At 40.8% G+C, this 24,042-nt stretch overlaps 4 protein-coding genes and 1 long non-coding RNA gene across 7 annotated transcripts in view; 3 read left to right on the forward strand and 2 right to left on the reverse strand.

Moving 5' to 3' along the window:
• Positions 1 to 880: 880 nt before the first annotated feature.
• On the reverse strand, positions 881 to 3,674 carry LOC306851202 (suppressor of cytokine signaling 5-like). Its single transcript, XM_079387353.1, has 2 exons — positions 3,536 to 3,674; positions 881 to 2,614 (listed from the first exon to the last, which is right to left on the reverse strand). The coding sequence occupies exon 2, from the start codon at positions 2,560 to 2,562 to the stop codon at positions 1,138 to 1,140; it is 1,425 nt and encodes a 474-aa protein (XP_079243479.1). The 5' UTR covers positions 2,563 to 2,614; positions 3,536 to 3,674; the 3' UTR covers positions 881 to 1,137.
• A 326-nt stretch (positions 3,675 to 4,000) lies between these two features.
• LOC306851568 lies at positions 4,001 to 6,104 on the forward strand. The gene is made up of 4 exons (XR_013782516.1): positions 4,001 to 4,105; positions 4,688 to 5,580; positions 5,672 to 5,716; positions 5,793 to 6,104. It is a non-coding gene; the product is annotated as an uncharacterized lncRNA (long non-coding RNA).
• Positions 6,105 to 6,858: 754 nt separating this feature from the next.
• Positions 6,859 to 15,932, forward strand: LOC306851569 (RNA polymerase II-associated factor 1 homolog). The gene is made up of 14 exons (XM_079387900.1): positions 6,859 to 7,090; positions 8,306 to 8,335; positions 9,538 to 9,630; positions 9,717 to 9,838; positions 10,704 to 10,770; positions 10,859 to 10,960; positions 11,044 to 11,149; positions 12,225 to 12,293; positions 12,405 to 12,508; positions 12,642 to 12,758; positions 13,432 to 13,560; positions 13,640 to 13,745; positions 13,849 to 13,933; positions 14,351 to 15,932. Exons 1-14 carry the CDS (start codon positions 7,044 to 7,046, stop codon positions 14,638 to 14,640), a joined length of 1,467 nt encoding a protein of 488 aa, XP_079244026.1. The 5' UTR covers positions 6,859 to 7,043; the 3' UTR covers positions 14,641 to 15,932.
• Positions 15,481 to 18,211, reverse strand: LOC306851570 (glia maturation factor gamma-like). The gene is made up of 7 exons (XM_079387901.1): positions 18,110 to 18,211; positions 17,745 to 17,841; positions 17,627 to 17,676; positions 17,488 to 17,537; positions 16,340 to 16,422; positions 16,190 to 16,263; positions 15,481 to 15,615 (listed from the first exon to the last, which is right to left on the reverse strand). Exons 1-7 carry the CDS (start codon positions 18,110 to 18,112, stop codon positions 15,544 to 15,546), a joined length of 429 nt encoding a protein of 142 aa, XP_079244027.1. The 5' UTR covers positions 18,113 to 18,211; the 3' UTR covers positions 15,481 to 15,543.
• A 2,841-nt stretch (positions 18,212 to 21,052) lies between these two features.
• Positions 21,053 to 24,042, forward strand: part of LOC306851578 (protein Smaug homolog 2-like) — a 28,235-nt gene continuing 25,245 nt past the window's right edge. The window contains exon 1 of one of the 3 annotated variants that reach the window (XM_079387924.1): positions 21,053 to 21,449. The gene's annotated coding sequence lies outside the window, so the exon portion shown is untranslated. The other 2 variants (XR_013782518.1, XM_079387925.1) reach the window with 2 other exon arrangements.

A 24,042-nucleotide genomic window follows, 5' to 3' on the forward strand; every position in this document is an offset into this window, starting at 1 on the left:
GCGGCCGTTACACCTCGGGTGTGCATTATTTTTCTAATAATTCAACGGTCCGGAGTCAATTATTCCGCTTATACTACGGTTGCCACACCTCAAAACATCGATCAGATTATATATTTCAAGGGATTCGTCCGGTTTTTCTACTTAAATCGCTATTGTGAGTAGGATTATTTCTTCCGCATCTCATCCAACGACTCTTTTGCTAGTTCCAAAACGTCATTTTAAAGCTGGCAATGGAGGCTTGAGCCGTTGATAGCAGACTAATGCAGTTAATAATGAAGTTATTAGAAAGAGAGCGAGAGAGACAGAGACACAGAGAAAGAGAAACAGAGAGAGAGAGAGAGAGAGAGAGAGAGAGAGAGAGAGAAACAGAGAGAGAGAAACAGAGAGAGAGAGAGAGAGAGAGAGAGAGTTTGTATGAATTAGGCCACCTCTGTGTGTCCCTCAACAGTGTTCTGAAGCACCGTCTCTAAACTGTAAGTCTGCTTTAAGATGCAGCGCTGTTATTACCTCGCTAGTGAGAAATGGCATGTGTAGCCTTTAAGTTGCTACACTAGGCTAACTGATAAAATCGTCAGGGCAGCGCTGACAACGATGCGAAGTGATATGGAACTGTAATGCGGTCAAGAAAGCTGCCTGGAACTACGTTCGCCGTGCGTTTCCCTGAAAATAATTGCACACCTCAGAACGTTCGTCAGCCAATCAGATTCAAGCATTCAACGGCCCCGTAGTATAAGTATATATAAATACAGACACAGTATACATTTAGAAAATATTTACATTTATATATAAATATATAAACATAACATATTTTTCTGAAATATATACATGCATGTTTGTTTATATATATATATAATAATAATTATACACAGCACACACACATACAGTCAAACCTAAATTTATTCAGACACCTTTCTCACATTATCAGTTTTACTAGTAGTCCACTGTAGGAATAATTTTTGGGTGTAATATGTCACAGTTTACTTTATTTTGCTATCCTCTCTTACATAAACTATAGTGCACCCACTAGAACAAAAATACCAAAAATGATATATCTGGTGTCAGAATAATTTTATATTATGTAAACAAAAACGTGTATTTTGTATGCGTCTGACAGCACGACTCCGGCCTCGTTCCCCATCACTCCCACCAGGCGTCCAGTCTGCGGATGCGCACACGCTGCTTGTAATGGTACTCCTTCAGATGCTCCTTCAGAGCGCTGGGCAGCGGCAGAGCGCTGATGCCGTCGTATGTGGTTCTGCTGCTGATGACGGCGCGGCAGATGCGCTGCAAGCTGAAGGGCTGCGAGCGGTGGATGGGGATCGATAGCAGCGGCTCGAAGAACATGCAAGAGCTGGGGTCCTTGTAGTGCTCCAGCAGGCCGGTGACGGTGGGAGCGTGGAACACGCTGGGGTCATGCACATCGAAGCTGAAGTTATGATTCCACTGCTCGATGCGTGCATGCAGTGAGCGCCCGTACCTCCGGAAGCTAACGGAGAAGAGGTAGTCTTCCTGCGCAGAGTCACGCAATAGAAACGTCCCTTCGGGTTTGCCTTCTAACAGCGTTTCGGCTTCGTATCGGTCCATGACGCCCCAGTAGCAAGGCAGGTTTGTGATGCGAAGCAGATCGGGGACTAGGCAGTGGATGTAATCGATTTGCGTGTGAATGCGTTGGAGTCCGTCTTGCGATATAGGACTGTTCGCCGGGTCGGCTAGAGTCGGAGACACGGCGCACAACTCAAAATCAGACGCTGATGAAGATGCGACGGCTTCATCGAGCGTGTCCAAACATCTCTGCAGGAGCAGCGTAGCACGCTCGTCTCCGGCTAGCTCGTTCATCCCGTGAGTCAGTTTGGGTCCGAGTTTATACAGCGGGTTGATTTGCGCCGTCACTTCGAAGGTGTGTATCTCAGCGTTGGGCGGAGGTTCAACTCCCTGTTCGATGCTGATCCGTCGTCTCTCTCGTAAACGGTCCTCCTCGTCCTCCACAGCGGCGCAGACCAGCGCGGATCCGGAATCGAGGACCGGAGCTTGAGAAATGGGAGCCGTGTGTTGTTTGATGAGGTACCACTTCTGCGCCAGGTCCGAGCCGGCGGGGAACGGACAGCTGTCCAGCATGAGCTCGCTGAGGTGGATCTTACGCCTGGAGGATGGCGAGGAGGACAGGACTTGGCTGTGGGTTTTGATGGGGAAACACTGGCCAACTGCGTCTTGGATCTTTTGTCGGAGCGTCCTGCTGCTTCCGGATGCCTTGCTCTCTGTGTCCTCAGCGGAAACCCGTTCGGAGAGCAGGGACTCGCTGGAATTGTTCAGAAGATCTCCGTACTCGAAGCCGTCGCTCACGGGCCGCTCCGAGGTCAGATTGTGTGAAGGGTGGCTTTTCTTCTTCCCCCTGGCGCCCTTCTGCCTCCCTCCATCTCGTCGCTCCTCGGAGCGGCTCTGACGCACTTTAGGCCGGGCGCCGCGCTCCCTCTCCTTCCCACGATCCCCTGCTTCCTCAGGCAGAGACATGACTGCTGCGGTGCGGATCAAGACAGACGCCGTCAGACCAGAGTCATTGCACATTCACTGAACGTGATAAATTAGCATTCGAGTCCATCCAGATCACGCTTTCGATCTGTGGAGACGACAGAAAAAGCATTTTCCCTCTGAGACATAACGAGTAAACAGCATTCATAAAGCTGACCCTTGTTTTTGATCATATTCAAACACATTAAAACTGTGGACAATCTTTTATGTGCAATTCTGAGTGTACACTGTAAAAAATGACTGATTTTAACAGTAAAAGACTGTAAAAATGCTACAATAAATTAAAATATAAAACTATATATAAATACACACATATATTCCAAAAGCTAAAGTGATGACCTTTGAATAACTCAATATTTTCACTAACTGCAAAAGCTGAATAATCACTCAGTCTTCTGATTAATTAGTGAAATAATCCACGATCAGTCGATTAATCGTTCTAATAATTGTTAGATTAATCGATTATCAAAACTATTGTTTGTGGCAGCCCTAGTTACTGTTAACCAGAGCTATTAAAATACTTTTGTTTAATTAAAATAAAATGTAAATATGAGATGAAAACTGAAAAACTTTAGTTTAAGTTAAAATAATAAAACTAAAATTTTAAATAATACTAAACAATTTTAAAAAAAGGACAAAAGAACATCAAATTACTAAAACCGTAAAATAAAGCTAAACAGAACAGAATGTGTTGAAAGGCTAATAAAAAAGGACAAAAGCACATACAATTACACAAACTTGATTCTGAAATATGAATTAATACTACAATAGTATAGAAATAATACTAAAACAGCATCAGATGAGACTTTGACATGATTCTGGCATTGTGTACTCCTCACATTATTACTGTATTACTGGCTCCTGGAACAACTGCTTGGATTCTATTCTCAAGTCACTTTGAATAAAAGAATTATAGCCTCTGGAAATATATATTTGTAGAAAAGGCAGATTCGGTCTAATAATCACACAATATTACTGTACTTTAGTGTCAGAAGTCAGAAACACGAACCTGTCACTCCTGCGCTGTGAACGAGGCTTTGATTAATGATCTGTGATGGATTAAATCACTTTAATAAGTCATCTTCAATCAATAAAGTCGCTTTAACTCGAGCTAACGCGATCAGCCCTGCCGCTACCGTAGCGGTGACGTCACTTCCTGCTCACTTCCTGCCCATCCGGCAGAAACTTCCGGCATTATTCCAGAGGATTATTATATTCAGAACTGTTATGTCAAAGGATATGGTTTAATAGTTGATGTTTGGCTGGTATTAAATAATAAACATTTCTCTTTTAAAGTGTTTTTCTTTGTACTTCTGATATGAGTTGAATTATTATTGAGTTTATTAGTTTCATGATTCAAACGACTTTATGAACATTATTATTTAGATATTTAAATAAAATTCAGATTTGAAATAATTCTTCGACTCTATGCGCTTTCACGAGGACTTTTATTCTGAAATACGAGCGCGAGCGCATGACCGGAAGTGGCGCTTCAGAGCGATCGGATGGACTGTAAACAGATCCTTCAGCAACTGTGTTTAGTTCATTAATCAGCAGCACAGCCCACAGATCATTACAGGTGAGGCTCGTTCACTGATTTACAGACTGACAGGCAGATGATGATGATGATGATGATGAAGGTGATGATGTTGATGATGATGATGATGATGAAGGTGATGATGTTGATGATGATGATGATGATGATGAAGGTGATGATGTTGTTGTTGTTGATGATGATGATGAAGGTGATGATGTTGATGATGATGATGAAGGTGATGATGATGATGATGATGATGATAAAGGTGTTGTTGTTGATGATGATGATGATGATGATGATGATGATGAAGGTGATGATGTTGTTGTTGATGATGATGAAGATGATGATGAAGGTGATGATGATGATGATGATGATGATGATGAAGGTGATGATGATGAAGGTGATGATGATGATGATGATGAAGGTGATGTTGATGATGATGATGATGATGAAGGTGATGATGATGATGATGATGATAATGATGATGATGATGAAGGTGATGATGATGATGATGATGATGATGATGGTGATGATGTTGTTGTTGATGATGATGATGATGAAGGTGATGATGATGATGATGAAGGTGATGTTGATGATGATGAAGGTGATGATGATGTTCTCCAGGTGTCAGGATGGTGTGTGAGCTGCTGCTGTCTTCGCTCTGGTTCCTGTTCGTGATCTTCTGGCTGGAGAGCATCAGTGTTTGGCTCTTTCTGTGTCTGTACTATCAGGACCGGGTTTTCTATCACTGGGGCTCAGGGTGAGTCCGGCTCACATTCATCTTCATCTAAACACTCTCTAACCTGCCTGAAGGAGCAGATCTTCTGTGAGCCGAGCCTGCTTCTTCACTAGATCTGTACTGAGACTGCTTTCACTCAAACTGCACAAATAAACGCTCCAGAATCTAACAGCTGAACAAACTGAGACGTGTGACCCTGGAGCACAAAACCTGTCATGAGGGTCAGTTTTGTGATTGAGATTGAGATACATCATCTGAAGCTGAATAAATAATCTCTCCATTGATGTATGGTTTGTTATGATCGGACAATATTTGTCTGAGATACAACTATTAGAAAATCTGGAATCTGAGGGAGCAAAAAAATCTAAATATTGAGAAAATCTCCTTTAAAGTTGTTCAAATGAAGTTCTTAGCAATGCATATTACTAATCAAAAATTAAGTTTTGATATATTTACAGTAGGAAATTTACTAAATATCTTCATGGAACATGATCTTAATATCCTAATGATTTTTGTCATAAAAGAGAAATGTATAATTTTGATCCATACAATGTATTGTTGGCTATTGCTACAGATATACCTGTGTTACTCATGACTGCTTCTGTGCTGCAGGGTCGGAGCTCTTACTTTTGTTCTCAGTGTGATGCATTCAACTTTAACATAAACAACATTTTTGGTTGGAGTTATTACAGAAGGAATCCTGATCACAGCACACACTTACTATAAGGTTATGGTTAGTTGCATGTGATTCTGCTTATTCTACTGTTCGTTTCCTACGGTAAGTACATGTGCCGTGTAACGGACACTGTCACCAGATGTTGTTCCGCTGCACGCTGCGGGTCAAGTAACGCTTGTTGTTTTGTCTGCAGTGAGACTGCAGATGATCCGGATCAGCTCCTCTATGTGTTGAGCAGGTCAGCTTCATTTCTGCTCTGCTCTGCTTTCATTCGTTGATAAAGAAACACAGACAAGCATCATCTTCTCCCACAGAACCGATCCGTCTGCGCACATGCAGACGTGAGGAAGTGATGTCATCAGGCCAGGTCAGAGGTCAGCGGGTGCTGTGAGTCTGTGATGGAGGATCGAGCGAGGAGACCAGCAGAAACACACTAAAGGCCAGCAGGGGTTATAGATCTCTTCACATGATCAGAGACAAACCTCTTCACACTCTTACCTGAGTTTAACCTCATTTTATACAACATTCAAATCTCCACATTAGCTTTTAGACAATTATTGTGTCTTCTATTTTTGTACCAACCTGTCTTTTTTACCTAATAATAGTAATAAAGCAGTTTTAACCCGAGTTTCTGTGGGGTTTTGTTTCTACACTGAACATAAACAAGTCAAATCTGCTTCTGTGGAAGGAAAAATAATGCTTTATATTTCATAAAACCTGAAGAACCTTCACGAACAGAGCCACAGATCGATCAAAGCAGTTTATTTCCACATTATATTAGTGCTGGCCAATGATTAATCGCATGCTAAATAAGTATTTGTTTATATAATGTGTGTGTACTGTGTTTATTAGTGATGTCTGCAGGAATACACACTCATGCCTGAATATATTTCAGAAAAATGTGCTCTTTATATATTAAATATGTACACATAATATAAATTATATGAATGTAAATATTTTCCAAATATATACTGTATGTGTGTATTTATATGTACATAAACATACACAGCACACATAAATGATGTAAACAAAACCCTTTATTTAGGATGTGATTAATGGTTTGACAGCACTATTATTCTCTCTTATCAAACATTACAGTAAGGTTACTTGTGAAGAACAACATTGAGAAGTCTGGTTTGTCGTTAAATCACGTGTGTTCATCTGTTTCTTTCATCTTTTCTCTACTTTATGAAGGAATAGCAGAAGGAACGAGCTGAAAGCAAACTAAAAGTCAATCAAAACAAACATCGCACTGTACTGCTATAATAAACACCTCTGTTCATATAACTGCACTACATCAATAAACACTGATATATGTCATTATATAAGTGTATGAATGCATGAATACATATACAGAGTGTGTGCGTGTGAGTTTGATTCAGGCACTGATCGGGGCAGCCGCTGATCCCGCGCGGGGTCCTTCTGCAGACGCTGCGGGGCGGAAGTCACATGCGCGCGGGCTGCTGTTGTTTCTGACGATAAACTGATTTAAGCTGTTAATTGGTTTGTGTTTAATCGTCGTTTATCGATCATTTGCGTGGAGAAGCGCGTTTATTTCCTCCACCATGGCTCCTACGATACAGACGCAGGCGCAGCGCGAGGACGGACACCGGTGAGAGATTACGATTATAAACCCGATAAAACAACAGCAACACATGCTATCACTGAACACTCGCACTTCCGCTCACACAGCTCCTCGCGATAATTACTGCCTTTAATTACACACTTCGGTGTATTGAACTGGCCGTGTCTCATTACTGCCTCAGTAGTGTGTACTACAGCAGTGATGCCTCAGTAGTGTGTACTACAGCAGTGATGCCTCAGTAGTGTGTACTACAGCAGTGATGCTTCAGTAGAGTGTACTACAGCAGTGATGCTTCAGTAGTGTGTACTACAGCAGTGATGCTTCAGTAGAGTGTACTACAGCCGTGATGCCTCAGTAGTGTGTACTACAGCAGTGATGCCTCAGTAGTGTGTACTACAGCAGTGATGCCTCAGTAGAGTGTACTACAGCCGTGATGCCTCAGTAGTGTGTACTACAGCAGTGATGCCTCAGTAGTGTGTACTACAGCAGTGATGCCTCAGTAGTGTGTACTACAGCAGTGATGCCTCAGTAGTGTGTACTACAGCAGTGATGCCTCAGTAGAGTGTACTACAGCAGTGATGCCTCAGTAGAGTGTACTACAGCAGTGATGTCTCAGTAGTGTGTACTACAGCCGTGATGCCTCAGTAGAGTGTACTACAGCCGTGATGCCTCAGTAGTGTGTACTACAGCAGTGATGCCTCAGTAGTGTGTACTACAGCAGTGATGCCTCAGTAGAGTGTACTACAGCAGTGATGCCTCAGTAGTGTGTACTACAGCAGTGATGCCTCAGTAGTGTGTACTACAGCAGTGATGCCTCAGTAGAGTGTACTACAGCAGTGATGCCTCAGTAGTGTGTACTACAGCAGTGATGCCTCAGTAGAGTGTACTACAGCAGTGATGCCTCAGTAGTGTGTACTACAGCAGTAATGCCTCAGTAGTGTGTACTACAGCGGTGATGCAGTGATGCCTCAGTAGTGTGTACTACAGCAGTGATGCCTCAGTAGTGTGTACTACAGCAGTGATGCCTCAGTAGTGTGTACTACAGCAGTGATGCCTCAGTAGAGTGTACTACAGCAGTGATGCCTCAGTAGAGTGTACTACAGCAGTGATGCCTCAGTAGAGTGTACTACAGCAGTGATGTCTCAGTAGTGTGTACTACAGCAGTGATGCCTCAGTAGTGTGTACTACAGCAGTGATGTCTCAGTAGTGTGTAACTGTTCATGTGTTTTGTGTTTACTACAGGAGTTCAGCTCACAGAAGCGTCCCAGAGAGGTACTGATGATGATGATGATGATGATGAGGATGATGATGATGAAGATGATGAAGATGTTTCATGCAGGGCTGCAACAAGCCATTATTTTGAGTCGAATCTAACGATTAATTAACTACTCATGGATTATTTCACTGATGAATCAGTACACTTTGATTATTCAGCTTCTGTAATTAGTTAAAATATTGAGTTCTAACAGATAAACAAAGTTAATGACTTCAGCTTTTGGAAATCATATTACGTTATTATAATTAATTTATACAAATGAATATGAATGAATGAATGAATGAATTATGCATTTATATAGTGCTTTATTGTGTATTGCTGTACACCCAAAGCACTTTACAATCATGTGGGGGTCACTCCTCAACCACCACCAGTGTGCAGCATCCACTTGGATGATGCGACGGCAGCCACAGGACAACGGCGCCAGTGCGCTCACCATAGACCAGCTACAGGTGGAGAGGAGAGAGAGATAGAGCCAATCAAGTGTATGGGGATTATTAGGAGGCCATGATAGACAAGGGCCAGTAGAGGGAATTTGTCCAGGACACCGGGGTTACACCCCTACTCTTTACGAGAAGTGCCATGGGATTTTTAATGACCACAGAGAGTCAGGACCTCGGTTTAACATCTCATCCGAAAATGTTTATCTGTATGAATGAGTAACTGAGTGACACGTCATTCTGCCAAACATCTCCTTTTGTAATTCATACGGAGAAGAAAGAAAATAAAGGTAAGTGTTAAGACGCTTTATTTCTGGATAAACTGTGTTATTCACAACATTATCTCTGAAGATACCTTTCTAAAACAGTCCTGAGCTAGATCAGACTGAGCAGATCGAACTGACAGTGCTGCTGGCTGGTTTTCATGCTTGTACTGTAAAGCTGCTTGATCTATTGCATAAAGCACTATAGAAATAAACGTGATGGGACTGGACTTTACTGGAGGACCGAACAAACATCACATCTGTAATCAGATGCTTCCTTAACTGCTGCTTTCTCATTTTGATCCTAACCACCATAAATAGCATTCAACATTAGTGTTCTTCAGCACTGTTTAGGGTGGATAGTGTGTGAATCAGAGCGCAGTCAGGGATGTGTTTGTTTGAGTGACTCGACCAATCACGTGAGAGTGGGGCGGGGCTGTCTGTTTGACTGACAGACGGAAACCTGTGGTGTGTTTAATGTCTTGTGTGCTGCAGGTCTGGCGTCGTGTGCAGAGTGAAGTATGGAAACAGTCTTCCGGATATCCCCTTCGATCCGAAGTTCATCGCGTATCCGTTTGACCAGCACAGGTACAGCTCTGACACGCGTCTGCCGCTGGCCTCGGCTCTGTAGGGCTGCTGGGATACGCTGCAGTGACGCGTGCTGTGTGTTGCAGGTTTGTGCAGTATAAAGCCACATCACTAGAGAAGCAGCACAAGCACGAGCTGCTCACCGAACCCGATCTGGGCGTCACCATCGACCTCATCAACCCTGACACGTACCGCATCGACCCCAGCAGTGAGTCCAACACACCCAGCAGTTATCACACTCAACTCAAACATAACATACATTTGAGTTTGAAATAATATATTACAATGTATTTTATTTCATCTAGTTGCCAAAGCATCGTTTGACTTGAAGTTCTAAAATAACTGAAATAAAAACGATGTAGACATTAAAAAAACAACTGATATTCATAATTAAAAAAAGCCTCTAATAGTATCTCATAACGCAGACACACACAGAATACTTCATATATGCTACATGTATCATGATACAGTTCCATGGAAATTCAACCCTAAATGTTTTTATATGAAAGAATCAAATAATTATCTAACACATTTCATTTTCCTTCATTTCTATTTACTTTTTGCTGGATTCACTTTATTGGGTTAATTACAATTTTAAAAAGCTTTAAAGAGTTTAGAAAACCTTAACAATTTAATCAATCTTTTAAAATTTAATAAAACGAATATATATAAATATACACATACATATTCCTTTACAGCAAAACTTTATTTTTTATGATAAATAACATGCAGAGCATGTATTTTTATGTGTATAATTCTTTTTATAACATTTGTCATAATTTCTTGAGATTTAACCAAACTTATGTTTTTTGTTAGTCAAATTAATTTCATTCTCATGATTAAATCCAAAATCCGTGCCATTCCCTGTTATGCTGTAAGTTCAGTTTTTATGACCGGTTTCCCTCTGTGTTTCCCTCATCAGAGACATCTGATCTGAATAACGACACCGTTGTCTTCTGTAGAGCTGCTTTACTGTTGAAATAAGACTGTTTACTGCTATTCTCCTGTTTATTTCTGTGAAGCTGCTTTGAAGCAATCTGTACCGTATAAAGCACTATAAAGGTGTGTTTCAGTTCTGTTGGATCCTGCTGACGAGAAGCTGCTGGAGGAGGAAATTCAGGCTCCGTCGAGCTCAAAGAGGTGCGAGACAATCATTTCAGCACACAAACACTACCTCCTGTGACCTTTGACCCCCAGCACTGACTCTGACGAGTGTGTGTGTGTTCAGGTCCCAGCAGCATGCGAAGGTGGTGCCATGGATGAGGAAGACGGAGTACATCTCCACCGAGTTCAACAGATACGGCGTCTCCAACGAGAAGGTGGAAGTCAAGTGAGTGAGACGCCACCAGTCTCTGTCTCACACCTCAATGTGATGCACTGATCATCACGTGACCCGTGTGTGTGTGTGTGTAGGATCGGTGTGTCCGTGAAGCAGCAGTTCACAGAGGAGGAGATCTACAAAGACAGAGACAGTCAGATCGCAGCCATCGAGAAGACGTTTGAAGATGCACAGAAATCTGTGAGCACACACACACACACACAGATCACACAAACTCTCTTACAAACCATACACACACACACACACACACACACACACACACAGATCACACAAACTCTCTTACAAACCATACACACACACACACACACACACACACACACACAGATCACACAAACTCTCTTACAAACCATACACACACACACACACACACACACACACACACAGATCACACAAACTCTCTTAAACCATACACACACACACACACACACACAGATCACACAAACTCTCTTACAAACCATACACACACAGATCACACAAACTCTTACAAACCATACACTCACACACACACACTCACACACAGATCACACAAACTCTTACAAACCATACACACACACACACACACACACACACACAGATCACTCAAACTCTCTTACAAACCATACACACACACACACACACAGATCACTCAAACTCTCTTACAAACCATACACACACACACACACACAGATCACACAAACTCTCTTACAAACCATACACACACACACACACACACACACACACACAGATCACTCAAACTCTCTTACAAACCATACACACACACACACACACAGATCACACAAACTCTCTTACAAACCATACACACACACACACACACACACTCACACACAGATCACTCAAACTCTCTTACAAACCATACACACACACACACACACACACACACTCACACACAGATCACTCAAACTCTCTTACAAACCATACACACACACACACAGACAGATCACACAAACTCTCTTACAAACCACACACACACACAGACAGATCACACAAACTCTCTTACAAACCACACACACACACAGACAGATCACACAAACTCTCTTACAAACCACACACACACACAGACAGATCACTCAAACTCTCTTACAAACCATACACACACACACACAGATCACACAAACTCTCTCACACACTTATACACACACACACACACACACACACACACACACACACTCTCTCTCTCTCTCTTACACACACACACACGTGACATCAGTGTCAGTCTGATGCGTTTCTGATTCATTCTTCTGTTGGAATCTTCCAGATTGCCCAGCATTACAGCAAACCCAGAGTCACACCAGTGGAGGTTCTGCCCGTCTTCCCAGACTTCAAGGTGTGTCTCTCTCTCTCTCTCTCACACACACACACACACACACACACACACATACATTACATTACGTTCAGTGCTCATATCTATCCGTTTCTCGTCTGTCTTTCCTCACAGATGTGGATTAATCCGTGTGCTCAAGTCATCTTCGATTCTGATCCGGCACCTAAAGATGTTTCTGCTCCAGCGGGGGTGGACATGATGTCACAGGCCATGATCAGGTGTGTGTGAATCCTCGCTTCAGATCAGTGCTCATCCCAGCCTGCATCCTGACAAACACGCTCTGCAGAACTCTGATGAGGCTGACTTCAAAGCTCTCTCTGTGTGTGTGTGTGTGTGTGTGTGTGTGTTCAGGGGTATGATGGACGAGGAAGGAAATCAGTTTGTGGCATACTTCCTTCCTAACGAGGACACGATGCGCAAACGCAAGAGAGACGTGGATGAGGATCTGGAGTACATGCCGGATGAAGTGTAAGAATCATTCATCAAACAGCGTTCACATCCATCAGTGATTGTGTTTGCAAACTGATGAGAGGGAATTCTGATAACACTATTTACAATAATAATATATATATAATAACAACAATAGTAAAATCCATTAATACGTGATTCACATAGCTGCAGTTAATGGGTGGAATTATGTTAATTATAAATGAGCATCAATGTGCACTCGGATACAGATGGTTGGAATTCATTAATATTATTAAATCTGAGGTTTCCAGAGCATTTCTGAATCCGTGAAGGTACATTTTAGGCACAAATTCTTTTAATAAATTAACTTTTTTTCTTATATCTCACAATTCAGACTTTTCTTCTCAGAGTTGCTTAGAGTTATAAAAGTCCAGTTAAAAAAAGTTTCTCATAATTGAGTTTACTGCTTGCTTGTCTGAGAAAAAAGTCTGAATTGCAACATAAGAAAGCTTTTTTTATTGCGATATAATTATCTATCATGTGGCAGAAACAAACTTACATAAAAATGGTTAAAACTGAACATTAAAAAAATACAAACCATGACAAAAATGTAAATACAACTAAATGAATGCATGAAATACATATATATTTTTATTTTAAAAACTATAATAGTATCTCAATGCTACTAAAATAACATTGGTGTGTGTGTGTGTGTGTGTGTGTGTGTGTGTAGGTATGATTATAAGATTGCTCGCGAGTACAACTGGAACGTGAAGAACAAGGCCAGTAAAGGATACGAGGAGAACTACTTCTTCATCTTCAGAGATGGAGACGGAGTTTATTATAATGAGCTGGAGACCAGGTAACTGTCAATCACACAGGCAGCTCCGCCCACTCCGGCTTTGTGTGTTACTGACCGTGTGTGTGTGTGTGTGTTTTAGGGTGCGTCTGAGCAAGCGGCGAGCGAAGGTCGGCGCTCAGTCGTCTACAAACGCTGTGCTGGTGTGCAAACACAGAGACATGAACGAGAAGGAGCTGGAGGCTCAGGTCAGTTCTCACATCACGATCATCTTTAGAAACAGCAGATACAGCAGATCTGCACAGAAACAGCAGATTGTAAGTCACTGACCTGTGTGTGTCTGATGGACAGGAGGCTCGCAAGGCTCAGCTGGAGAATCACGAGCCCGAGGATGAAGAGGAGGAGCTGGACTTGGAGAAAGACATGCAGGACTCTGGTAACACAAGCACCTTTGTATCATGTACCTGTGTGTGTTTAGCACAAGGCCTTTCGACATTTAAACTGTTGCCATGCTTATCGTTGTAGATGTCGTCATATAGTTTTCACTATAGTGCTCTATTTTTAGTAATTTTTTACTTTAGTTTATAATATCATTATTTTTATTGTTATCGCTATAGTTACTGCCATAGTTATTGTTGTAGTTATCATCATAGCTGTAGTCATCACTATAGTTATTGTTATATAGTTATATTTAGCGTTATAGATATAGCAATAGTTATCAGTTATTGCTATATTTATCGTCATAGCTATCATTATTGTTATTATTGTTAAATGAGCGTTTAGTGCTTGATGTTATTTGTACTTCATCATAAACCTGTGTTTGATGTGAATGTAATAATTCTTGTGTGCTCAGGCGAGGAGCGCGAGAAAGCCAGCGACTCGGACAACTCTGAGAGCGAGTCTGAGCGCGAGGATGAGGAGCGGCCCGCTGATGAAGAGGAGGAGGAGGAGGGTAAGCGGCGTGAGAGGAAGAGCAGTGGCAGCGAGAGCGGCGAGGACCGGCAGGCGCGTGACGAGGAGGAGATCTTTGGCAGTGATGATGACAGCGAGGATGAGGAGGGTGAGCGAGCGAGGAGCAACAGCAGCAGCGTCCAGCACAGCGGCAGCGAGAGAGCATCCGACTCCAGCGACGACAGCGAATAAGCCCCGCCCCCAGCAGCTCCTGCTGTTTCCTGTTCCTGTTCGCTCTTCTGAACTCTCCGGTGGTTTCATCAATCTCAGCTCTCTTCATCCCAATGAAATCATATGAGTTTGACACAGACGTGTGAGTGCACAGCAAAAAAAGGGCTTATCTTACTTTTATTGGAAATTCTTAAATTAAGATGCATTTACTAGATAAGCACAATGAAATTAGACATTTAGTCTTGTTACCAGGGGAAACTAAAGTGCGTTTTGCTTGAAATAAGTTCAATGATCTGCCATTGGGGTAAGTATAATCTTGTTTTAAAAATATTTTACTTGCACCACTGGCAGATCATTAAATTAAGCAAAATGCACTTAATGTAATTTCCCCTGGAAACAAGACTAAATGTCTCATTTCATTGTGCTTACCTAGTAAATGCATCTTAGTTTAAGAATTTCCAGATATTTTTACTAGAAAGCAGATAAAAATCCTAAGTAAGATGAGCCTGTTTTGCAGTGTGTGTGTCCTGCGATCTGTAAGAGATGCTGATCTGAGGAATGAACTGAATGATGCTTTTATTCTGCTGTAGTTTGATCATTTCCTGTTTGTAACGTTTAATTTTTCTGCTTTTCCATCATGGACTGAGCAGATCACTTATTAGGGAGCATCTGTTTTGGTCGTTTTTCTCTCATTACAGTGTAAAGATTGTAAATAAACAATGATTGAATTAGTTTTCTAGAGCTGATCTGATGTCATGCACTAAAAACCACCAAACGCACTGAGATTCAGACGGGATTTATGTTGATTCACAATCCAGTTTCTCCAGACTTACAGGCACGATGTCTTATATAATACATGACATAGGAGTATGAATTCTGATGGAATATTTCAAACAGGATAACTTCTGAGTGACTTCATGATGCTCAGCGAAAGAATGCCAGTTTCTCCTTCAGCCATTCCTCAGTCAGGTCGTCCGGATTACGAACCTCAAAAATCTACAGACAGAGAGAACATTTATAGCTTTTCTGAATCCGTGCCAACAAAAATACTTCTGAATGTTCTCTGAACCTTCTGAAACAATTAGTAACATTTAAAAAATCGTTAGATGAACGCCCAACTAAAATGATTTCTGAAGATCATGTGACACTGAAGACTGCAGTAATGATGCTGGAAATACAGCTGCAGATCACAGAAATACATTACACTTTAACACATATTCACACAGAAAACAGCTGATTTAAATTGTAAAAATATTTCAAAATTTTTCTGTATTTTGGATCAAATAAATACAGGCTTGATGAGCAGAAGAGACCATAATCTTACTGTTGAAGAACGTTTGACTGGTCGTGTATAAGCAATGTTTTAAAGCTGATAACTCTGAACGAACATTCTATTATTGTTACTTCACTGTTACATGTCTTCATGACTTTGATAGAACTTTGGCGGAATGTTCTGAGAATGTTTCCTGTTAGCTGGGAGCACAGGATTCAGCTGATGGGTTATGATAATTCTGATACGCAGCTCTGATAATTGTCTGTTTAACACACGAGGCAGTGGTCAGTGGCTGACCTTGGTGAGATCGGCGGACTGCACCAGTCTGTTCTTGCTGCCGGCGTACATCATCTGCTGCTCCGGTTTACAGCCTGACGGAGTTCAGAAGAGATCACACACTCAGAGCTGCTTCAGAGGAATCAGAGCGGCGCAGACGGCTGTACTCACCCACAGGACTGGAGAAGATGAAGCAGAGCGGGTACGACACGCGTCCATCACCGTGGGTCAGTTTATAACTGTACACGATATACGTGCAGCGGAGTCAAAGAACACACAGATACTACTACAGCCCTTTACTCTCACAGCTTATAATATTGTCAAATAGGTTTCATTTTTTCTCTTATTTTCCATTTTTGTTACATTTTAGCAATTTTGTTCTGTTTTTGTGATTTATATTCTTTTTTTTAATCTGCCTATATAGCTTAATTTTATTAATTTATTATTTTTAGTGCTGTCAAGCGAACAATCGCATCCAAAATAAAAGTTTTTGTTTACATAATATGTGTGTGCTGTATATTCATTATATATATATATATATAAATACACACACATACAGTATATATAGTACAGTATATATTTTGAAAATATATATATATATATATATATATTTAATTTGTATATTGAATATATAAATATAAAAATGTTCTTAAATATATACATGTGTGTGTGCATTTATATATACATAATAAATATACACACTGCACATATATTACATGACTTTGATTTTGGATGCGATTAATTGCACTTAATCATTTATCAGCACTAATTAATTATGTCAGTTTTAGTTTGATTTATTTTAGCACATTAGGTTAAGCTAAATGAAAAGTAGAAATGTGGCTTTTGGCAACTAGACAAAATAAGTTTTTAAAATATTTTATTAAAGTATTTTCTGGGTTAATTTTACTTAGTTACAGTTTAGTAAATTGTTTTGTATGTTTTGTTATTTTTATTAAATATGTTAATTTTGCTTATTACACGTTATAAAAGTAACTTATTTGAGTGCATCATGTTTAATTAAATGAAAATGAGAAATTTTGGCTTGGCAAGTAGCTGAAATACAATTTTTTTTTATGTTAATTTTTTTTTATAAGTATTTTATGTTTTTGTTTTAATTTGAGTTAAATTTACATTTTGTCATTTTATTAGTTTCTTTAAATGTCTTTATACTTTATTTCAGTTGTAGTTATTTTAGTACTTAAAGTTAAAGCAAATGAACAAAAATGATTTAGGTTAACGTTTTGTTAATGTTCCGTTAGCAATGTTGTTTTTATGGTTAATAATAACATAAATGCAGATAGAGATGGGTGTGAGGATATCGAGGCTGGCGCTCTGGAAGCTCTTCTCTGAGTTGATCCAGTGAGATGTCCTGAAACACACACACACACACACACACACACACAGGTGAGATGACCTTTGACCCCCTGACCCTCAGAGCAGCAGCAGGATCACACTGACCTCGTATTCCTCCTCCAGCACCACCAGCTGCTTCTGCATGTCGATCTTCACTGAGGAGCACATGAGCAGAATGAGCGTTTGATCCGATCACATTCACACAGATCAGAGTCAGACTCACTCAGAATGGCTGCGTTGCTGGTTTCCTTGCGAAAGCGGAACTTCTTCAGCTTCTCCTGCAGACTGACGTCCACCTCGCACACGACCAGAGAACTCGACTGAAGAAACAACACAGATCCGTAACTCCACCGGACCGCTTCACCATGCATTAAACCAGCAGTGAGCTCGAAGCAGACTGAATTACGGCCGGTATAACGGCTTGTTAGAGCGATGGAGGACAGGAAGTGTGTTGTGCTGTGCTGTAATGCTTAGCTTCCTGTTTTAACTCCAGTAAAGTCATAAAGCAGCTCTGGAGCTCCACGCTGCGAGACTCAAACACGTTATTGATGCAGTGGTATCTGACAGAAAGAGATGAGATGATCTTACCATGCTGCGTCTCTGAGCGTCCGGTTCAGATGAGAGACGCTCCTGCAGACGTCACGAGGAACCACAGATCGCTGGAGTCTGCGCTTTCTGACTTCATCTGCAGCTCAGCCAATGGGAAGAGATTCTCAGAGGTGTTTCACCAGCCGCTGCACGTCTGGAGGATTTCTTCCAGCAGATATTGATCAGACTTCAGCCACATCAGCTTCACAGGCTGTTTCATGGCAAACAAAGATTATACAGTAGAACACAACCCTGCTGAAACAACTATAGAAACCATTACTACAAACAGCATTACAAACCATCAACTCTTAACCATTAAAACATTAAAACATGATTTGGAACATAGTCCATCAGCACTTATTGGTTTTAACAAGCCACCAGTTACCATAGAGACCAACACCTTACCAAACAGTAGTATACTTCAAGTTTATTTTTAAGTATACTTTATGTAGTAAGTAATATCAGTGTACTAGCAGTATACTTGTAAGTGTACTATTTTAGTACTCCTTGGGTCTAAACTGGCCCACTTTCTAGTATATATAAGTACTCTTTAAGTATAACAGTAGTAAACTTTGAGAACAACTAGTTTACATCAATGTTTGTAGCTTGTACTGCAACTATACTAAAAGTGAACTTATAGGTATACTGATAGTTTACTAATGAAATACTTGTAGTAGCATTTTTAGTACACTTCGAAGTAAACTACTAGCTTAGTCGTTTTATACTGCAAGTATACTCTTAAGATTCCTTTGTGAACTTTACATCATATTTTAAGTATACTACTATGTCCCTATTTATTAATTTGTATATATTTTGTTCTATGAATATCTGAACATGCATCTGCTTGTGAACAGAAACATTGTATTAGCTTCATGCATTCTGTTTTGAACACTTGACTGTGGGTAAGTCGCATAAATAAATTACAAAAAATAAAATATTTTATATTTTATTCCTTAACGATACAGTTCGAGTCTGTTTTATGTCTGATGATGTGTTAGATTACATGTGGAAGCATCTGTTGGTTCAGTTTCTTCTTCACTTGTGTTGATTTGGACATTCTGTACAGAAGATGTGTTCTAGCACCTCCTACCATATCAGTGTTTCCCCTACAATGTATTAAGCAGCGGCTGAAACATCTTCACGTGATCAGTAATATCACGTCATTCACTTACATGCCTAAAACACAAACATGGCGACCGGCGCGCTGCTAATGCATGGCTCTGAATACACTTGTTGACAAGAAAGGAGGAAAGAGCCACAAATGGAAATTATTTTTGATTAGACTAATGTCACGTTGCCATAAGGGGCCGTTCACGTTCATATGCAAATATTTCAAATGTGGGCGCGCGGAAAGCGACGCGGCACGCTCGTTTTGCGCTCCTGTGTTCATGGTTGCATAGCAACGACAGACGCCACGGGAGAGCGAGCAAGCGCTTGTGGAAAGGAGAAAGCGAACTGCGAAACTGGTACCGAAAACCGTGAATTTTCACTGGTATTGAAAATACCATTCATTTTTCAGATGGGTGAAATCCTGTGGCATACCAATCTCCAGTGTGAACTGTGAGCGTGACTTTTCCACACTGAATAGGGTGATTTTAATCAGATCCATTATTCATTCATTAAGACATATTGACGTGATTTCTGTAGACCTACAGCTCCAGGCACACTGAAATCTCTTCATGCAGATACCTGGTACATACCTTTTTTCACAAAATAATAACCCAACATCCGATCAATAAAAACTCACCTACATGATATGAATCTTCTATGAAAAGCCCAGAAAAATGAAGTGCTCACAGATTGGGTGTGGCCCTTGCCATTAGGATAAAACTTTCAATAAATTGTAAATGATCTTTTTCTGGGTTGTGCCGTTTCATTTTTCCACTATCTATTTCTACCTTACAGCTGAAAATGAACACAAAAGAAAAACATGAATAATCCTGTCCTAATCTTGTTTGTGGCCAGTTCAAGGTACGTGCTGCAATAACCATGCCTTCTGTTGATGGTATGTCAAGTTTGTATGTCTCAAAATGTGCATTTCTATCCACAAAACTTGCCAGAAGTCATGGTTTAAGGGGTTATTAAAAAAAACAAATCTTCCGGGGGTGCATGCCCTCGGACCCCCCGCGAGCGGCTTGGTAACCTCCGGCACGTTACAGCACCAATGAAACAATGAAAGCACAGATTCTAGGAGCACAGTATAGCTCAAGTATATTTAGATTTGTCTAAGTATAAGTCAAGTACACTTAAATGAGGGCAGGGACATTACAGTTTCCATTCAAACCAATACAAGCCCCATTATAACCATTACACATTTTGTAATGTGTCTGTTGTTTTTTCAGCAGGGTACAACACTATATAACATATAATACATCGTATTATATAATATATAATACAAAACTTAAATAAAGCTATTGTAAAGTTTTGTACATAAAATTCTACAAAAGTTTATTTAAATTTACTTTTGAAAGAAATTGTAAAAGGTTTTCTGGGTCTGTCTTATAAAACAAGTCCTTAAGAGTTTGTCTTGATAACCTTTGTCTCATGACATTAAATATTGGACGGAATAAAAAGCAAATGTTTCACCGTCAACACAATATTGACATTTTGATGCTTCTTCAATCAATACATCAGATCAGAATCATTCAGCGCGGAAATGTATTGTCAACACTGTTCTGTTATTTCTCAATAAAATAGCTTGAAACTGAAAGCTGCCAGGTAGAATTAATTCACACACGCAATCGTTCTCACTAATGCATTCATTCATAAGAGAGAGAGAGAGAGAGAGTGAGTGAGTGTGGAAGAGCGAGAGAGAGAGAGAGAGTGAGTGAGTGTGGAAGAGCGAGAGAGAGAGAGAGAGAGAGAGAGAGAGAGAGAGAGAGAGAGTGAGTGAGTGTGGAAGAGCGAGAGAGAGAGAGAGAGAGAGAGTGAGTGAGAGAGAGAGTGAGTGAGTGTGGAAGAGCGAGAGAGAGAGAGAGAGAGAGAGTGAGTGAGAGAGAGAGAGAGTGAGTGAGTGTGGAAGAGCGAGAGAGAGAGAGAGAGAGAGAGTGAGTGAGAGAGAGAGAGAGTGAGTGAGTGAGTGAGTGAGTGTGGAAGAGCGAGAGAGAGAGAGTGAGTTAGTGTGGAACGAGAGAGAGAGAGAGTGAGAGAGAGAGAGAGAGTGAGTGTGGAAGAGCGAGAGAGAGAGAGAGAGAGAGTGAGTGAGTGTGGAAGAGCGAGAGAGAGAGAGAGAGAGAGAGAGAGCTGCTCTCTGTCGGTAACGTTAGAGCAGCTCCGGAGAACCGGTGATCCTCAGGCCCGTCTGTGTTTGTTTCCACGCAGTTCTCAAGCGTTTCGCTCAGTAAGTGTGTGTTTGTGTGTGTGTTAGCTCTGGGTTTGTGCTTCAATGTGTGTGTGTGTGTGTGTGTTAGCTCTGGGTTTGCGCTTCAGTGTGTGTGTGTGTGTGTTGGCGATGCTTCCCCACATGAACTGTGCGTTATTGAGTGTAATGATGAATCAGGTGTGTTGTTATTGTTATACTGTGTGTGTATGTATGTATGTGTTTGTTTATGTTGCGTTCAGTCAGATTGCTGTTAGCATTAGCTTTAGCATCAGGCCTGTTAGCCGCGCTTCAGTGTTTATTCCATTTCTGCGCTAATGAAGGATTTATAAACATTAAATGTGACCCACTGCAGCTCCTTTAATCATTCTCATCTCTATCTCTCTGTGGGTGTGGGTGTTTTGTACCGTATGGCTTTAACAGTGATGTGTGTGTGTTAAAGCTAACACGGCTATCGATAAACCGTCGCCTCACATCGATGTATTTCACATTTCCAGTTCATTTCATATTTAATCGATTGAACTCTCAGATTCTTTGATTCTAAACTCATCTCACTGCATTTACTGCGCTTCTAACAGAATGTTTCTCTCTTCTGACTGATTTTCCCGGTTTGTGTGAATTTACGGCCCCGTCTGTGTTGATTTTAAATCGCCTGACTGAATAAACGCGTTTCTGAGGGGGTTGATCTGACTGTATTTACACCTGAGCAGTGTGCTTTTACCCTCACGTGTCTGTATGTGCTAATCTTCTGTATTTACACATTTATCTATACATAATTCGGTGTGATTTTGTTCACGCATCTGACTGAATTTACTCATTTCCTTTGGTTACCGTACCTTGATTTTACACCCCGCCTGTGATTTTACCTTCATTTGACAGAATTCACCCATTTTCTGACTACATTTAATCATTTATTTCTCATTTACCCTTATTTTACACCTCATCAGTGTGGTTTTACTCATCTGAGTAAATGTACTCCACTTCTGACTGTTTATTATTTATCTTTTTTTAATTTACCCTTATTTTACCCTCATCTGACTGTATTTTACACCTCATCTGATCTGACTGTATCTTACACCTCATCTGATCTGACTGTATCTTACACCTCATCTGATCTGACTGTATCTTACACCTCATCTGATCTGACTGTATCTTACACCTCATCTGACTGTATTTTACACCTAATCTGATCTGACTGTATCTTACACCTCACCTGACTGTATTTACCCTCATCTGATTGTATTTTACACCTCATCTGATCTGACTGTATTTTACACCTCACCTGACTGTATTTACCCTCATCTGATTGTATTTTACACCTCATCTGATCTGACTGTATCTTACAACTCACCTGACTGTATTTACCCTCATCTGATTGTATTTTACACCTCGTCTGATCTGACTGTATCTTACACCTCACCTGACTGTATTTACCCTCATCTGATTGTATTTTACACCTCATCTGATCTGACTGTATCTTACACCTCACCTGACTGTATTTTACACCTCATCTGATCTGACTGTATTTTACACCTCATCTGATCTGACTGTATTTTACACCTCATCTGATCTGACTGTATCTTACACCTCATCTGATCTGACTGTATCTTACACCTCATGTGATCTGACTGTATCTTACACCTCACCTGACTGTATTTACCCTCATCTGATTGTATTTTACACCTCATCTGATCTGACTGTATTTTACACCTCACCTGACTGTATTTTACACCTAATCTGATCTGACTGTATCTTACACCTCACCTGACTGTATTTACCCTCATCTGACTGTATTTTACACCTCATCTGATCTGACTGTATCTTACACCTCATCTGACTGTATTTTACACCTAATCTGATCTGACTGTATCTTACACATCACCTGACTGTATTTACCCTCATCTGACTGTATTTACCCTCATCTGACTGTATTTTACACCTCATCTGATCTGACTGTATTTTACACCTCATCTCATCTGACTGTATTTTACACATCTCACCTGACTGTATTTTACACCTCACCTGATCTGACTGTATTTTACACCTCATCTCTTCTGACTGTATTTTACACCTCATCTCTTCTGACTGTATTTTACCCTCATCTGACTGTATTTTACACCTCATCTGATCTGACTGTATTTTACACCTCATCTGACTGACTGTCACAATGACACAATGATTTTCCCGTGGACCATGCCCCTTTTCTTCCGTCATATATAACAGCATGTGTTTATAGGCAGCTGTCCCTTTAAGCCCGAATGCACGGATCCAATATAATGATACACATGCTATTTCTTTCTAACTTGTTTTCGTTCACTGAAGATGAGTGACTGCGTTATCGAGAATGATTGTTGAGACGTCCATTTTCACATAATTCTGTATGTATGCGTCTGTTCAAACACAAGGAAATGCGAATGAAGAATGAACTCGGTGTTCGTGCGCGCTCAAAAATCTGTGCGCGGGCGCCGTGTCTGGCAGCTGTGGTCACAGAAATCAGCGCACGGACAGTGAAATAAGTTCTGTTCGCCTCGTCTTGCGCTGGAATGGCTTAAAATCACTCCAATGTGTAAATTGGCAAGATAAAACGCATACAAATGATAAACGTTCACTCTAT

The sequence above is a fragment of the Barbus barbus genome (assembly GCF_936440315.1).
Source record: "Barbus barbus genome assembly, chromosome: 31".
Lineage (NCBI taxonomy): Eukaryota > Metazoa > Chordata > Actinopteri > Cypriniformes > Cyprinidae > Barbus > Barbus barbus.

What these genes read in the sequence shown, in the direction of transcription:
- LOC306851569 (XM_079387900.1), top strand. Translation starts at nt 7,044, where the DNA reads ATGGCTCCTACGATACAGACGCAGGCGCAGCGCGAGGACGGACACCG. An exon ending in GTACCGCATCGACCCCAGCA is followed by an intron (nt 9,839 to 10,703) that starts GTGAGTCCAACA and finishes GGTGTGTTTCAG; the next exon opens with TTCTGTTGGATCCTGCTGAC. An exon ending in GAGTACATGCCGGATGAAGT is followed by an intron (nt 12,759 to 13,431) that starts GTAAGAATCATT and finishes GTGTGTGTGTAG; the next exon opens with GTATGATTATAAGATTGCTC.
- LOC306851570 (XM_079387901.1), bottom strand. An exon ending in CTTCCAGAGCGCCAGCCTCG is followed by an intron (nt 16,423 to 17,487) that starts ATATCCTCACAC and finishes ACTCCGCTGCAC; the next exon opens with GTATATCGTGTACAGTTATA. An exon ending in AGTCCGCCGATCTCACCAAG is followed by an intron (nt 15,616 to 16,189) that starts GTCAGCCACTGA and finishes CTCTGTCTGTAG; the next exon opens with ATTTTTGAGGTTCGTAATCC.
- LOC306851202 (XM_079387353.1), bottom strand. Translation starts at nt 2,562, where the DNA reads ATGTGCAATGACTCTGGTCTGACGGCGTCTGTCTTGATCCGCACCGCA.